At 43.5% G+C, this 17,684-nt stretch overlaps 1 protein-coding gene across 4 annotated transcripts; it reads left to right on the top strand.

The window, feature by feature from the left end:
• The first annotated feature begins 937 nt into the window (after positions 1 to 937).
• On the top strand, positions 938 to 17,684 carry LOC309696854 (uncharacterized protein). Of its 4 annotated transcripts, none has more exons than XM_082518313.1 (4): positions 938 to 1,340; positions 8,658 to 9,576; positions 9,780 to 10,082; positions 13,411 to 17,684. In XM_082518313.1, exons 2-4 carry the CDS (start codon positions 8,733 to 8,735, stop codon positions 15,429 to 15,431), a joined length of 3,168 nt encoding a protein of 1,055 aa, XP_082374439.1. In that variant the 5' UTR covers positions 938 to 1,340; positions 8,658 to 8,732; the 3' UTR covers positions 15,432 to 17,684. The 4 variants fall into 4 exon arrangements, with proteins under 4 accessions (XP_082374439.1, XP_082374440.1, XP_082374442.1 ...); XM_082518314.1 differs by having other exon boundaries at positions 8,655 to 9,576; XM_082518316.1 differs by lacking the exon at positions 938 to 1,340 and adding an exon at positions 4,576 to 4,792.

Here is a 17,684-nt window from a genome sequence, read left to right as displayed (position 1 = left end):
TGTGAATTTAATCCCTTACTTACATCGGCAACACTCAATTCAGGCTATATAGTACTCGTGAGACGCAAAAAATACCTGCTGTACTTATATTCTAATCAGGCTGACACCCATTGCCTAATCTTCTATATTTGGTTGGTGCTTTAAAGTATGCAGGGTTAGGTTACTCATTCCCTACCTGGATTATATCTAATCCAGGTAGTGTACAATAATGTGATAACAATGCAGAAATGTGTGTGCGCCACCTGTCCAACCCTTACGTGTCTCCTGCTTGCTCAGTAATAATGTAATGGCATTAGGAACAATCCTCTGAGCTGCACAGGATATTTTAGGACTCAGATGTACTGTCCAGACAATATAGCGAAAGTGACAAATACACAGGTGATTGGGAATGAGACCTGCTCCTAAGCAGGATTAATGTCTGCAGTAAACTTGTCAACTTATGTCTGTGTTTGGTCTCAGTCACCGCAAAGCTGCAGCCTCAACAGCATGTCCAAACTAGAAAATGTTTTGTTTGTGCAAGAGAGAGAGAGAGAGAGACAATCAGGCGAGGGGTGGGTGAAGGAAAGGCACTGAGCCAGGGTGCAGCACGAGGAAACTGTATCAGCTTGGCTCAGGCTGGCTTCCTCCCCTCTACAAAAGCCCGGTTGGAGGGCAGTGAAGAGGAGCTGGAGGCTAGAGTTTCAAGCACCGAACTGACAGTCCGTACTGCACAGAGAAATGTCAGGTGTATCCTCACCTGTCCACGCAAATATGAATTCGTTTCCACTCCTCTTCCCGGCCACTTTATCGGCTAGGTTTAACGCATAACAGCCAATTTTCAGCTATAATCCAAGGAAAAACCCCAGAACCTGGATACTACAGCAAGCTGTGTGATGATGTCAGTGGCAGTGTCGTCATATTTCCACTGGGCATCGTCTAAACACGCTGCTTTGTAAAGGTAGACGGGGTGACAAGGAGCTCAGGTTCAGCTGCGCGTCCTATTGCTATTGCGTAACAGGCGTGCCAAGCGGAAGGTTGGCAGGTAGGCCGTCGCGTTTATCCGCTTTTGAGAGAGGAAAAAATGAGAGGGAGGGAGCGATCTGGAGAGAGATGGAGCAGTCGGAGGGGGCGTACATCTCCTCAGTCGCTCGTGGCTAGAAAGCTGGCAACGATACAACGCTGCTGAAAGGCAACCTCTCTTTGTGCCCATAGAGGAGCGGTTTGAACCTCCACCGCCGGCGGTTGTTATCCTGCGTGCGAGGTAAACCCGGACGACACCTTTGCTTTCACTTCAGGATGTCCTAGTCCTGATAGCCCTGCCGCAGCGGACGCCACCGACTCGGAGCCTCGCAGACCCGCAGGTATGTTTGTTTGTTGCTTGTAACGGACAAACCCTCACGGTAACAGTTATTGGTTGACTGCTATGCGGCTAGACGTCTTTGCGCAGTGATATGCGTGACGCTGTCTCTACCTGTGCCGCGATGTCAGCCGTTGGCTCGGGTTTACAGGCGAGCATACGCTGCACGTTAATCTTTGCTCTCTACCTGTACCTGGTTTCCTCTGCGGTACTGAACTTTATGTGCGAAGTTAGAGGGAGTACTGCCTTATCACCCCCATCTCACATCGTGTAAGAAAAAGCGGCAGTTTGGGTGAATTTTGCCAATTAAAGCCATTCGCGACCGCGTGTCCCCGCAGTCAGGACGGCAACGTGACGTCGTTACTACTGCTCATCATAACTAACAACATGAAATATATACAGCTGGTCTTAAATCACCCCTATCAAGTAATAATAATAATAATAATAATAATAATAATAATAATAATAATAATAATAATAATTGGGACGTAAAAGGAAATTGTTTAGGCTCAATAGGCAGTAAGCATGCAAAAAGGCTGTTTTCTTTGGTGACACAGCAACAAGTGGAGTGCGCCCTGTTATCTCTTTATTTGTCCCTTGCTGCCAGGTGCTCGACATGTGTTTTTAAGTGTGTTTACACAGGATAGCAGGCTCGTCCAACAAAGCCATATGCGCAAAAGCGCTGCGGCCCTAGTTTAGATGGTCTGGATTCACACCCAGTGGCGTGCACAGACATTTTGGGGGGCAAGTGCTCCAGGGGGGAAAAAGGGCACTTTTTGCATATGTGGAAAACCTTTTCTTTGTATAATAAAAAAATCGCACAGGTTAAATGCAATTTGACTTTTATTTTCTCCTTTCTCAGCCTCTCTTTCCTAGGCATTATGCTTGCTGAAATTAGTAAATAAATAGACCAAAATGTATGAGAACGAATAAGACTGACTGTGGTCATTACAAGAACAGGGCAGAATGGTCGTTTTCACAGGCAATTGGGAACTGCCTATTTTTCCTTTAGCAAATTAATGTGTTAATGTTGCCAATATGTTACACCAAAAAAAATTAACATGTCTAACCAGTGCTTCTCAAAACTTTTAACATGCACCACCCCCAACACCGTACCCTTCAAACTACCAATAACAACGTCACTGTTCTGTCACAATCAGGTCACAACACAGTGCGTAAATGTCTGCGAGCATCGCTGAGTCAGTAGATAATCATGCCGCTGCTACACGCCTCACAACAAATGAACTGCAAGCGTGTTCACGTGACACGGTGACAGTGAAAAAGCGACAGGGTTCGGGTGTCTTTGAAGAAGGGGCACAAATCAAGCCATTATTTTCACACCTTTTTAAATCGCGCAGCTTTAAAAAAAAAAAAATCACGTCTTTCAAAAGGGCACTTTTTTGGACTGAGGGCAAAAGGGCAAGTGCTTCAGCACCACCTCGTCTCTATCTGTGCACGCCAGTGTTCACACCCATGCCTCATCGGGATTTAAGTGGAAGGTGAGGAGGAAGAAGTGGAGTGCGTCTTTCAATGAGCTGCTCCAGAGTGCTGGTGGATGTAGTCGAGCAGAAAGAAATGCAACAGAACTAATTTTCAAAAAGGAACCAACACACAGAGGGGAAAAAAAGGCCTATCCTTTTCCAAAGAAGCTCCATAAAGACAATAAAGCCCATAAAAGGTGCGCTATAACTACAAGTAGTCACTCATATTCGACCAGAGAACTTTAAACAAGCAGGACAGTTAAAACATCCCATAATTATACAGCCCTGAACTGTCAGCCTTTTAGAAAATAAGGCATAGCTTAAGATATTAGTGAAGCATTCATCCCAGAAGATGATCTGCCCACATCTCTTATTTGGGTCTTTATTATCTGTGGGAAGATAAAAGATGCAATAAATGTTTTGTAACTATAAATCAAAAATGTCCATGCAGATGATAACTGCTTACATTATTTTGTACTAGCCTGCTTGCAAAACTCAGTAATTTGCTACGCAACACAGTTTTATTGCATGCATGTAACAATGTGAGTGTCTGGGGTTTAAGTAAAGCCGCGGTTCAGTAAAAGGCCAAGAGTTTATGACTTGCGATGCCTGCAGTTGATTTTCCTGAAAGTGTTTTGCGGCTTGACACGGTTTGGCAGTGATCTTAGTCTGTCATCAGACTCGCTATCTTTCAGGGCGTGTTTAGTGTTTAACGTGTGAGTGCTAATTTGAAATTAAGGTTCCTCCCAAGTTGTGAATATTTGTCCAATCTGGTTGACTTTTTCACCATTATCACCTCTCAAATATTAATATTGGCAATCTGTGTTTTATTTTTGTGTATCTAGATGTGTCTCTTTGTATGTGTGGAGTGCGGTTTGGGGCCTTAGCCTTTATGCCTGACCTTCAGCCTTTGATCTGTGGCTCGTGTGAAGGCGTAACATGACTCAAAGATGTTGTGGGGCTCAGCAATTTTAAGCGGGACATCCGCTTCAACTGGGGATCAAAGACATAGGCGATTGGTTCAGGACCCTCTCCTCCTCATATAGCATGTCTATGGTGTGTGGTCAGTTACTCTACTGTAGTTTAGACCCCCCCCCCCCCCCTCTCCCCGAGAGAAGCATCTTTAACAGGCTGTGGTTTGCATCAAGAGATAAATGGATGGTGTTAGTCTATAATGTATGTAAAGAGTTTGGTCATGGCTTTAAATGTATCAAAATAGTTTAAAAAGATCAGTTTAGGGACTTTTTAATAAATAAATTTTATGTGGTGGCAAGTTGAGAGTTGTTTGTAATCCATATGTTGTTTCAAGGTGAGGAATTTTTTAACGGTCAAACCAGCGACCTCCCCCACTTGTTGCATACCAACGTAACCACACTTACTCCCTCTTTCATTTCCCCCCTCTGACTTTTTCTCTCTCTGTCTCACATACACACTAATTCACACACACTGCTTCACAGTCCTACTTCTCCACCCACCAATATGCAGTACAAACAAGTTATACATCTGTAGAGTATGCTGATGTGTGAGCAGTTACACAGTGACACACCAGTCTTTGGTTATTCATTCAGCCTCTTTCTTTCTTTCTTTCTTTCTACAAATTACATTTTTTTTAAAGTTTTCTTCTCATGAGATTTTCATTGGGAGTGGCCAGTTACCAAGCAAATCTGAGATGGTTTGGGTATATGCAGAGGAGGGATAGTGGCTATATTGGATAATGGATGTTTAATACTTTGCTACCGGACAGGGGGAAAAGAGGAAGACCTCAGAGGAGGTTCATGGAGGTAGTGAAGGAGGACATGCAGAAGACTGATGTGACAGCAGAGGATGCTGAGGATAGGGTAAGATGGAGGGAGATGATTCGACCCCTGAAGGGAGCAGCTGAAAGAAGAAGAAGAGGGTTTTTCCAGAACGAATCATAACAAAAACGTTCATTCTTGGCTGAGTTCTTCTCTGAGGATGAACGCTTCACTGATAAGTAAGCCTTCTTCACAAGACGCTCACATCAACACTGAATGTTACAGGTCAACTAAGATATCAGAGATCTTTGTCTATAGTTGAGAGGTCTACCTATACCGACATAGATGTAGCACAAGTGATCGTATCTTCACATATAAACAGATTGAGACTATGTTTGATTTTAAGCCATACGAATGGCAGTGGCAGTAAGCTCATTCCATTTTTTTCCACTAGCGCCACAGGGAGGTTGTATCTGAAATATCTTGCCAACTAATGGATGGCTTGTCATTAAATTTGACTTATTTTCCCTTTTAGACTTATTTGGGTTCAGAGATGACCCAACAAACAGCCTGGTTGCTTGAAGGTATCAGTTACTGAGAACAAAAACATTTTTTTTTCTTTACAAATCTTTTCAGAAGAAGTACGAGCCAGCATGAAAGACTATCACCTAAAACAATCTACTCTAAATAAATAAAAAAATGTGATTTGATTTGGAAAAATTCAAGTAAACACAAGTGCAAATCAGACCTTGGTGTTTGAGTGCTCACTTTCAGCACTGGACAGTTATCTATACTCTGTCCCGATGAACACGTTGCATTAAGAAGTATTGAAGTGTGATACCTGACAAGTGCACATTAGACTGAAAGACACAAATCCTTCTGTTCACAGGCTTACACTGAAATGTCCACTCAAATCAGTGGGAATGTTGCTCTGCCAGACTGTCTTCAATCTGGCAGCAAGTGAGAGAGAACATAAGCAAGAAAGAGGGGGATTCTCCAAAGACTTTAATGCTCAAATCCCCCGCCCGGTTCCCTACACAAACTTTAAGCAGTAGCTTGCATTGTAATACATTACTGTAGACGTGACATCACAATTGCAATGGTTAGTAACTGATTAGTAACAGCTGTTGTAGTACTGAATCATATGATTGTATAACCAGCAGGTCTATAGTGTGGGCAAGCAGTTTACAGTAATCTTCAGATTGTTGCATGCTGCTGTACTATTGGATATATAATCCATGGGCATTTCCTGCTCTGGACAAAGCACACATTGTGCAGGAAAGCGTGACGACATCTACACACCATGCTCAACACAGTGCAGATGAAATACAGAGTGATGTGTTCTGTCTGTGGCCCCCGGGGGCTGAACACGATAAAAATACTCAGACCATGCACACGTCTGCCTTCCCTCCATGGACAGTCACAGAGAGATGCACTGTCTTATTTGTGTATGTGTGTTGACTGTGTGTTAAAAATGGGCTAAGAGGATGCAGTATTCACACTAGCCCGGAATTGATGATCGCACTGATCTAGGCTTTGTGGAGTATGTGCTTGTTCGTAGGCTTCGAGGAGGTGTCTTTCTGCTTAAATTTACTCCACTCGTATTAGTTCAGTGGAAATTCCTAGTCACGCTGCTCAAATCCAGTGAAGGAGAACATTTTTGGAGAGCCGCTTCAGTGTGTGTTACTGTGTTCTTTTGGATGATGTGTGGAGATGCGATTAATGCTGACAGCGTTTCAAATACAGCAGCAGAATGTTACTCCCTCGCCACTAAAGCCAAATGCCATTTGAGACTCATTATTCTGTTCTGCTTCCCCTCATACACACAGACTGACACATGTTGGTTTGCTTTTAGATCAAGATAATGGTATGTTTACTAAACGATATGTGGTAATAGTCAGGTTGTTCATGTTCTTGTGCCAGAGATTGCACACCTGCCAGTTAACCTCAGAAGAAAGGTGAAGTAGGATCAGTTTCTCCACATGGGTTCCTGGATAAATGGCCGTGTCAGCTCTCCATAACAAACCCGTTAATCCTGAAACATAGTTTCTGTGTGACTCTCTTTTTTCTCAGATATTTATATCCTTACTATCGGCATTCACTCAATCTTAGTCTAAATTTTACAGCTCTCACTGCTTTTCTCAGTCTTAATCTTGTCCCGGACCCCTTTAACTGAGGCATGTCCAAAGTCCGGTCCGGGGACCAATCGCGGCCCTAGGTCAGATCTTTTATGGCCCCTCGATTTTCAGACCATGTGTTTTATCTAAGTCTCGTTTAAAATTGACCTGAGATACTGATATTCAGCGGCTTCACTGAAGTTACAGGTATTCCCGACAGCTTGATCTTTATGTTATTTTCTCTCCATATGTGAATGAAAAGTACATTTTTTTTGTTAAGGCTTAAACTCTCCTGATCACCGTAATGACAGCTCTTGTGTTATTGAAAATAAATTGTATTTATGCTTCTAAAAAGGCAAGAAGAATTGTTGGCCCCTGGGTGATTTTCCATTAATAAATATGGCACCCTTGGAAAAAATTTTGGACACCCGTGCTTTAACTTATCACGCCATCTCCCCTCCTGGCCAAACTCTTTTTGAACCACTTTCCTATCTCCACATTCTTACATCTACCATCTTTTTTCCCCCCACTCATCGCTCTATTGTTAGGACTCTCTCAGTAACCCCTTTGCTAAACCAGCTCTGGTTAAATAAGGGATAAAAAGAGAGAAAAGAAAAGGGGGGGAAATTAGAGTTGGCCAAAATCTGACAAGACAGAGCAGAAGAGGTGGGTGAGACTAGAAAGAAAATAAACAGAGACTGCTGTGAGTGGGTGGAGATTGAGATCTATAAGCACTTATGTTACCATACTCATTGACAGTTTTTTCCCTTCAGAAGCTCCCGTGTGAGAAATTGTGTTTTGCAAAAGACCAGTATACGTTTCCTCACATATCAACAGTGTGTTGTCTCACCCGTGGTGCAGACTCACACATACTTATACACATTTTCCGTACACTCACACAGATTACTCATACACTACATATGTTCATGAACACAAAATGAACGTCAGCCGTGGTGTGGAGCTGCAGTAATTCCTCTGAGACCTAAACATTGTGCCTGTGAATGGACCCTAGGTGCAGAATGAATTCCCCCATAGGCACCGATGTCTATTTTCTGTACTTTCCCTCCTAACGTTTCAGCAGTAGTGTCCTGACTCTCATCCCTGAGGTTGTCTTCTGCTGTGAGTCATAGGTAGAAACTGGTGTGAAGGGAGATTTATATAAGTAAGAGAGAAAGAAAAGGGGTGTTTTTTTTTGGACAAGAGCAGCTTGTTTAAGGGATGTGCCTGCCAGCTGTTTGGCAAGATGACTCGTAGGATTGTGTAATCCTCAAGGGCCTGGGGGTTTCTACGTGTCACTGGGCTCCCTGAGCTTCACCACACTCGGTGTTACAGCTGTCAGCTTCTGGCATCCACGGCTTAAACATAACAGCAAATAAAGAAAGCAGAGTCCTGATGCTTGGACCGAAGATTATTAAGGAGAAAGGAACTGATACTCTCCCCAAAGAAGTATCAGTTTTATGGAACAGCTAGTGAGGACAAAAGTTAACAAGTCCATCTGCCACGCAGTAAAACCATCTGTGACTTGATTTTCTTTTCTGGCTCGATCGTTTTAATGTGACTTGTTATATAACTTACAAGCTGAACTTATGCTTTTATGTGTCCCATGTCCTCTGTAACCATACACCTTACCACACCCTGTGTGTCTGCTGTTGTCATGCTCCTAAAACAGTGGGAGTTTCACCGACCTACCTTCTGAATCAGTACAACAAAGGCTACAGCACATAATCTTTAAATCAGATATGACCAAAAATTCTTGCTTCGCAATTCCTGTTATGACGCGCTTCAGACCTCTGCTGGTAAATCAGTAAGAATACTGGAATCGCCACTCAGAAGTTAAACCTTTTAGAATGATCTGATGCAATATAAGTAGGTTTTGAAACACCTTTCCCGCACCTGTGTGGTGTGTCTACATATTCGCAGTGCTTCATATATCTGTGCTTGTGTAATGTGTTCATGAAATTAACACAATTCCTGTTTTTCTCAGCAGAAACGCAGTGAAAGGATGGTGTGACAAACAGACTTCCAGAGGAACCAGTCACTGCTCAGCGCTCAGAGGGAGACCATGGCTCCCATGTCCCTCATGCTCCTGGTCTTGCTCACCTCCATCATCGATTTTGCCGATGCTCAGACCGTCATCGGCTACTCCTCCTCCTTCTCTTCTCTGGACCTGCCTAGCGATTCTTCACCTCCACCAACCAAGCAGACTCCTCGTTTCTGGCCATCTTTGCCTCCCAGGGGACGCAGTGATGTGCCCATCAGAGTTACAGGACAGGACAGGTTAACAACTACAAATACAGTGGAGCAGAGGGAAAGACTCCATCCATCGGTGACACAGTTCAACCGCCCTCTTCAGTCTGCCCTTCCCACACAGAACCTTAGCAGTGGACTAATTGTAACCCAACCAACTGCCTCTAGGCCCAGAACTGACACAGCCAGTTTAGCATTCAGCAGGGCTTTCAGAAAGGGAGTTGCCACTACAAAAAGCTCAACTCCACCTCCACTTGCGTTGGACTCTGCCGAAGTGGCTGAGCCTGCAGGTGATAAGACAGTGACAGGAGCGAATCCAAAGGAGGAAGCAATTAAAGAGAAGCAGGGTGTTGATTCACAAGGGTTGGGATCAGGTATTGCTCCAACAGTAATGTTTGTGAAGGAGGAATCACCCGATCCTCTGTCAACAGTTGATGATGAAATGGCACAGTATCGACCGCAGGCACAGACCGCGGCCTCTAAAGTTTCTGATGTAAAAACTCCACCACTGGACAGTCAGACCGTGAAGCCTCACCTGTTTGCGTTGACAACCACCAGCACAACCAGAACCACTTCTACAACAGTAGCGAGTGAGAAAGTGATGACCCCACTGTCCTCTGTGGTAACGCAGCAGACACTTAAGACTGTGCAATTAAAAGGTGAGAAATCGAAAATGCTTGGTTGTTACATGAGAATCATAATCATGATTATGCTAGTTAGTATTAAGATTGGGATCATTTACTGAATCAGTTTATCTCAGTTATCTTGTTTTTAACAATTGTTTGAAGCCTTAAATGTAACTGAATTTAAGTTCAGGTAAGGGGTTAATGCTCGATGTGTTTCCTTTCCTGGAAAATTCTAGGTGAACTGGGACCAAACACTCCTTCCACTGACAGAGTTACTCCAAAGCAGGACTCTGATGCTGAGATGTTACCCCAACCAACATCTACCGTGACTGGCTCTATTGCTAAACAGCTCCAGCCTGGAGCACAGCCGGTTACTACCCAAAGCAAGAACAGTTCGCATTCAAACACCACAAAACTACAAGTGACAAATACTTCTACACCCAGTGTGCTTCTTTCTGCCAAATCAACAACTCAGCTCAGCAAAACAGTACAGCGAGGAAGACATGCTGCAAGCACAACAGTGCAGTCACTGAAGATAGGTAAGAAACAAGAGCCTTGTGTTCTCTGTTTCCTGTGTCCTCTGGTAATTCAAAATGGAATTATTTGTGCAGCTGGGACTTTTTTACTGGAAGAATTTAAAAAAAAAAAAAGTCTTCAAAGGAGGGGAAAAGTAGACACACGTTTCCATGGAAAGTGGGGTTGTAATGTGTGGGTAGACACAGCAAGGGAGGTGAGAGAGCAAGCTTAAGAGGGGGTGGGCAGAATTTCAGCCAGGCAAAGAGATAAGAGAAAAAAAAAGGAGGGGGGGGGGGGGGGGGGGCAAGGGCCTAAAAAAGAGACTATTGGGAATACCGATGAGAGAGTAGACGGTGTGGGTGAAAGCAGAAGAAAGGTACTGGCATAGGAAATGCAGGGAGTGGAGATGGCAATGAAAACCAGATGCAGAGAGGAAAGGGGATGAAGGGAGAGGAGATGAGGAAAAGTAAATGGAAAAGGAAAAGCTTGACACGTGGGACACATGACCCAGTCTCTTAGATACCGTAAGAATAACATCATTATGACTTTTAAACAGCAGGACTCTCCTTCAGAGCACCTTTAAAGGAAGCGCACTCAGGTTTTTGTTCTGTAAGCATGAGCCAACTCTTTTTCTTTTCAACATTAGCTTACGTTGGTTCAGCCAAAGCCATTTGGCCGCTCTTTAACCGTGACATAATGGGCAAGGGTCCGAGGTCTGTTTTGCTCTTTCATACTCAGTCATGACAGCGGTAGCAGCTGCTGCGCTCATAATAAAAAGCAGAACACTGGCTAGTTCTATCATATGAACCTCAGTTCGTGCACGTACATTAGACCTGCAGAGATAACCTGATGAGCACAAACAACGATGCACTCAGACTCAAAACCCATCCGTATATCAAACAGTAACGTTAACTACCATAATGAACATGCTTACAGTTATGTACACACACACACTGGGAAGCTCCTCGAAGGAAATTGGCTAGTTAGGCTACAGCACAAGTGCGTAAATGAAAACTTCACCATAACTGTGTTTCTAGTGATTATCGAAACTCCATCAAACTCCGTCTCTCAGGTGGAGAAAGGGAAGACTGAAGTGAGAATCCTTCTCCCATTTACTTGCAAAAAGGATTAAAAGTAAAATAGATTTTAAGACTTTTTTTAGTTTACAGGAGAAAACTGATCTGAAATGATGATAAAAATGTTGTGTTCACTGTTTTGCAGCCACTCCTTTTCCCATAGTTGTGTTTGGAAATATACCTTTTTTAAACATGTGAGTCATGTGATGATAAATTTAGGCAGATTTGTCATACCAAAGCATTAATTTTAGGTACGCTGTATATATTATCAAGTAGTTCCTGAAGTGCTTACTGAAACAGGAACTACCACAACGATTATTTGTGTTCTTTGTGTCTACATACCTGACTGGGGACTGATTTTGTCAGCACAGTAGATTTTCAGTAGTGCAAGATGCAAAAAAAACTTCATAAGTGTGTGCTTGAAATTAAAAAAACAAAACAAAACTCCTTGCCATAGATTCTTTTTAATTTCTAACGTATCTGTATCTTCCTTATACGAGGTATCTTTATCCGGTGTTCAAACATAAAATATTCCCAAAGGTGGGTGTGGTCCGAGAACTCACAGACTTCTTGGCCTGCGTTATCCAATCACATGGTGGTCTCCAGTTATTTTTCACCTCATTTCAACATGTGGACATATGAAGCCATGTTGGCAGTGCATATGTGAAAGAGGAAAAAAAACTCAAGGGCAGGGGTAGGTTTAAATGTATCCAGCTGTGTAATGTGATCACAACATCTGGAATGTGTCTGGATCTCGCTCCTGTTAGAAAAAAAAAACTAGAGGAAAGTAAAACATAGCTTTTGTATAAATAAAGAAGTGTGCCTGTGATCTGCATGCAATGCTCAAGTATGCAAAGCATTTTTGTGTGTGTGGTGTCTGCGTGCGTGATAAAATGAGGCAGCGAGGGAGAGGAGTGAGTCATTATTTAGTGTGGCAGTTTTATGGTTGTCTTCTACAGGGTGAGGGCGAGCTTAAAGTCTTCCAAGCAGTTGATGGTTTGAGTGTTTTATTGTATCGTTCCACCATCCATCAGATTTAAATGTGTGTGAAACAACTCCACATATTGTGTATCTTTGCTGTCTTTCTTAAATTATTTCTAAATTGTTACACATGGTAGTATTGTTACTGTGATATATGTACATAAGTGGCTTCCAAAGACCTCGGCGATGAATGAACCTTTGGTAATGTTGTTGTGTGTTTCAGAGTCATTCCAGGAGGAAAAGGTGGAGTGTATTGAACAAACAGAGTGTGTGTGAACATGACAATATTAAAGAGAGAAAGAGAAACACAGACAGAGATGTTATATTGCCAAGATGTCTTGTCTCATTAGGTCATTTTGCATTGTATAATACTTTAAATGTGAACAGCAGTTTCCCTGGATCATACATGTATTGTGACACATCACTGAGTTGCATAACACAGATGTCCTTGTTAATTACATAATCTAATCCAATTAAGTCAGACAATTGCTTCCCGGTTATTCAGAGGAGCTCTTTTGTTAGTCAGATACATTTACAATATAAACAAGAGGATCGGCTTGCAGTGCTGTTCACATAGAATATTAGGGTTTTTGGGTGATTGACATTTCATCTTTAAAACTGGTTTTAGAAGAGGTGCCTTGTCTTTGGATTCCATATTTATGTGCATTTTTACTAAGCGATATGCAGTCTCTAGACTTCTGTTTTTATACATGAACACTTTGTTATTTCCATACTTAGAAACAGTTATACATCTGATGGTAGTGAAAAGAGAGATGAGAGTGACACGAAAACTGATGCTAATGCAATGGTGCACAGGCGATGTTGCTCCTCACCTTCTGGTGACCCTGAATTGGATAAGCAGCTGAGGAAGTGATTTCAGAGATTTTGAAGAGAGAAACGTGGCGCTCAAAAGATCCTGATTTTAGGAGATCTCCACAACAGCCAAGATTTGAATAGAGGTAGAACACCCAGGACTTTTTTATTATATTGGATGGTGATTCTAAACAAGCAGTTTTTATGATCTGGAGCCTGGAAAATAAAGTTGATTTGATTTCACAGTTTGGCGTATTTGAGTAGATAGACCTTGGACAATGCACCTCTGCAGAGCTGATTAGGTTACTCTGCACAACTGAAAGGTCTCAGCTGTCTAGCTCATGACTGTGGTGGTGAACTAAACCCCTCTAGTGGTTGTCCTAGGTTCTACATCTGTATTAATATCACTTCAGAACAATATAGCATATTTTGTGCATTTCAGCATTTGAAAATCAAAACACTGTTCTTCTTTTTTTTCTAGGGGTCTCTTCCAGTCTTACAGCGAGTGTTGTACCAGTCATCCAAACACGGTTTCGTCCCACATATCAGAATGGTATTATTCAGAAGAACCACTCTCATCAGCTATCGAGGAACCCTCACTCAGCTCCTTATTCCACTTCTGATCCAGCTCCCTCTCCCAGTGCCAATTCCTCACCTAATGCCACACTTCTTTACTGGGGTGATCTAAGCCGGACACTTGCTTTCGCCTGGGAACTTCACGTCTACGGATCTGCAAGCCTCTTCCTCTTGCTGTTTGCTGGAGCTGCTCTTGGCCTCACACTGTCCCCTGGCGCAAACTGTCCTCATCGTGGTGCTCTTGCACTGGCCAATGCTCTGCTGTTTCTGGCTGGAGGCCTCAGAGCAGCTCTATTTCTCATTGATCCCTATGGCACACGAAAATTCCTCCCTCGCCCTGCAGTTACAGCCATCTACAACCTGCCTCTGCACCTCCTGGTATGGACACATGCTGCCCTGGCGCTGCTGGCACTGAGGGTGGCAGGAATAAGTGCGTTACCGCCAACCATGGAGCGGCCTCCTCTGGTGGCTGTGCTGACTGTGTTGCAGTGTACCCTGCTGCTGGCAGCTGATCTGCTCTCCCCAGCCCTCTCTCCTGTGGTGCCTGTTACCCTACAAGTCCTGTCTTTGTGTTGGGGTCTGGGTCTCTGCCTGGGCTTTCTTTGCTATGTCTTCCCACGTATACGCTGCCCTGCTGTTCCTCAAGCCGGAGTTTCCGAAGAGGTACGGAGAAAGGCTTGGACAGGGAGCAGGAGAATAGGAGTGATTCTGGGAAGAGTGCTGGCAGTGTGTGCAGTTCTTGGGGCTTTGTGTTTTGGGTTGCATGCCCATGCTATCTTGTGGCTTTATGGACTGTTAGGTGACTGGACACGCTTCAACTGGGGATGGTGGCTAGTACATTTCTGGGCCCGACTCCTGGAACTAGCCTGGGGGTTCTCCCTGCTCCTCCTGAGCTCGTGGGTGTTCTGGAGGCCTCAGAGTTGCCGTGGAAGGGAAGAAGGTGGCCAGGATGGAAGAGCAGCAGGAGACCTGGCATCCCCTAGTGATTCTGCAGGCTCCCCTCAAACACACACCTGCTGGTCCAAGATAGTCCAGAGCCTGAAGGGTAAGCCCTGCAGGAAGTCTGACAGTAATGGCGTAGGAGGAGGAGGAGGTGGAGGAGTAGGAGAAGTGCCTAACAACTGGGCTGGCCAGGAGCGTCCTGGGGCTGATATCAGCAAGAGTCTGATTAGAAATCAGAACCATGAGCAGGCCGTTTCACAGCCACTTGTCAAAGACAGCAACCGGGGACGGAACCATAGGGAACACTCTGCAGAGCGAGGCACATCTGACGGCTCTACTGGCTCCCTCCTAAGACTGCAGACGTTTGGCCAGCCTCCACAGCGCTCGGTGAGCGGCAGCCTGGATCAGGATAGGGATACTTCCCTGTCTTTCTATGAGTTTGACCTGCGGCCGCCCTCCCCCATCGACCTGACCCGCAGCATCGATGAGGCTCTGCACAGAGAACACCTGCTTGAAGGAGGGAGCCTGTTTCATCCTTTGAACCAGACCTTACAGTCCCCTTCCCCAGGCTCAGGGGTCAGTCAGGGGCCCTGGCTCCGCAGGAACAGTGATCCTCAGTTGCTCTCAGAGAGTAGCGAGGCTCCAACAGAGTCTTCCATGCCACTGGGGGGAAGCATTCTCAGTAGTGTACCCAGTAGGCAGGTGACTGCTCCCCCAACGCCATCCCACCAGGGTCACAGATGGGCTGGAAATGGGACAACAAGTGTCCCTTCATCAGTGTCCTGTCCTGTGTCACTCCGTCCCTCCAGAACCTCAACGGGGCATTTGGGAGACGATGGAGTGGACGACACACGACCGTTTATCACCCCAGACTCTGAAAGTGTGCGAGGGAGAGCTGCGAGGCCAGTGGGGTCACGCAGTTACCTGGAAGTCAGTCGACATGACGATTCTGCCAGTGTCAGCAGTGAGATTATTGACCTATGAGCCTAACCTTGGACATGAGGACCAAATGACTGCACATCTAACGCATTCATTTAACAGGAACTAATCCTAACCAGGGATGCTGCAAATATTGGGATAATAGTATTATTAAACTGTGTAATAATACTTTTTGTCAAAAGAGTGAAAATATAAAAACAAGGATCTGGGTGACAAACTTAAAAGGTGTCACCTAGCTGCCTTTTGTCTTTGTTGATCAGATTAGCTGTTGATTAGCATAATTTATAGACAAACAGCACACTCACTTTCCCATCTGTCTATCTTTTTCTTGTCTGTTTAACACTGGTATGACTTCAAGTACACTGAGAGCACACTTACATACAATTCCTGAGAATGGCTCTTTAGCAGGTCCGTGCTTGTGACTGGCTTCAGACTTGTGAAGCTGATGAATTTAATCTTTCAAGAAAGTAAGTAGATTTAGATATTCAAGTTCTTGCTTGGAAACATTACTTTAACAGCGTTAAGTTTAAAGGGTAAAAGACAAATGATGCTCCAAGTGTCTTTGTGTCCTGTTCAAATGGTTTCTGCAAAAAGAAAAATACATGACTGCATATGATTGCTCATCAGTTCGATTCCTTTACTAGAGTTTCTTTGCTGTCTTTCATATTTCAGTTTGCTTCGTGATGTAAAGTTGTGCCATACGTAATCAAAGTTGGTTTCTGTGCTATTATTAATGGTTTTATAAACCCATTATTTGGGTTAATGGTCTCTAGCATCTTAGCATTATGACTCAGCTGCAGATTACTACATCTAAGCTCTTAACTTGCTGCTGCCATCATTGTACTTGTCCAGTTTGCCTTGTATTTTAAAACCGGTTACATAAAGAGGCAGGCGATAAACAACAGCCAGAGACACAGCTGCGGAGCAGACACCTGCTAACATGTGTTCCTGAGGTTTTTAGCTGTTGATCAAATTGACAGACTTTAAATATGGAACTCAACTATGATGCATTTTGTTGAAGGACAGAGCTTTGCAATCAATAACCATGCTTAACGTAAGCCTCTCAATAAAAAGCTGCATTCAGTTCAATATGTTTGGTATCTAATTACATGCTTCATAGCTTTGCAGGGCTGCAGCACACAAGACCGGCTTAGCATGAACCTCAGAATTCCTATAGTTAGGCCTGACTCAATAACGGAGCACTTAACCCCAAGCCTGAGCACTAGACTGAAGTATTTTATTACTAAAAAGGAAAATATCTTTGAAATCTATGATGTATAAGCAACAATGTAAATAGTTATTTTTGATGTTTCATGAATAAAGGTGTATTTGAAACAGTTATAGTTGTTACTGTGAAAGACAATCTAAGTGATATTGCTTATGCGTCTGAGCTGTGCAGACAGTTTTGCTATTTCGACGTCAGATTGTGGCCTGTTTAGTACATGCAGAGCTGTGACAGCTGATGCTTGACTGCAGATGTTATGTTAAGGACTTTTTGGGCTATGCTCAGAATTTAAAAAAGATGGAGGTTTAGCGAAGTGTACAGTTGACGGTCAGGATCGGTTTGATTTTTTATTTTATTTCAGCTTTTCCTGTCGTTAGCGGTGACAAAATTATTGGGGGGAAAACAAACAAACAAACAAAACAAAAACAACATTTTGGTGAAATCATATTTCGTCCATTAATTCATTTGAACTGTTTCTGATCCCAAAAGATAGCCCAGTGGTTCCCTCTGAAACTTGAACGGTTTTGCTCCAACTTGAGATATACTTTATTATAAATGAAACTTACAGATTTATCATTGTGATTCAGTCTTTGAATGTTGTTTTGAATATGTGAGGATAAAGTGACATTTTGTTTTGCATTATTTGGGAAGAAACATAGTTACTCATGCCTCTGTTCCTGATTAGAGCCAGTCCCTTACTTGTTTTCCGGTTACCTCAGGGTGACTTGCAGCACCTCCCAGTGATGTGAGACGCTTGACTTATATAGTATTTACAGTACAATGGCCTTTTGTTGCTGTCTACATTCCAGTGAACCTGTATAATTTTACCGTATCAGCTCTCGCCATTACCGCCATTACCTATTTTACTTCATGGCAGCCGTGGTTCCTCCAGCAACTGTAGTGTTGTCCTACGGAGCAGTAAGTCCTGTAGAAAATGTGCCCCTTTTGGTCTTTAGCCATTTTGCAGAAGTGCAGTGTTAGCGTCATCTGTTTACTTTGCTCACTGAACTTTTGTTCTCGTATTTCTTGCTGCATTTTTTGTTTGAATTTAAATAAAAATGATAAAACTCAAA

This window comes from Aulonocara stuartgranti (genome assembly GCF_965226115.1).
Source record: "Aulonocara stuartgranti genome assembly, chromosome: 20".
In the NCBI taxonomy this organism is placed as follows: Eukaryota; Metazoa; Chordata; class Actinopteri; order Cichliformes; family Cichlidae; genus Aulonocara; species Aulonocara stuartgranti.
The sequence above is the reverse complement of the archived record's forward strand: the minus strand, read 5'-3'. Positions and strand labels throughout refer to the sequence as shown.

Excerpts from the sequence above, each read along its gene's own strand:
- LOC309696854 (XM_082518313.1), top strand. The coding sequence starts at position 8,733 with ATGGCTCCCATGTCCCTCATGCTCCTGGTCTTGCTCACCTCCATCATC. Across the intron at positions 9,577-9,779 it reads TAAGACTGTGCAATTAAAAG|GTGAACTGGGACCAAACACT; the intron begins GTGAGAAATCGA and ends GGAAAATTCTAG. Across the intron at positions 10,083-13,410 it reads AGTGCAGTCACTGAAGATAG|GGGTCTCTTCCAGTCTTACA; the intron begins GTAAGAAACAAG and ends TTTTTTTTCTAG.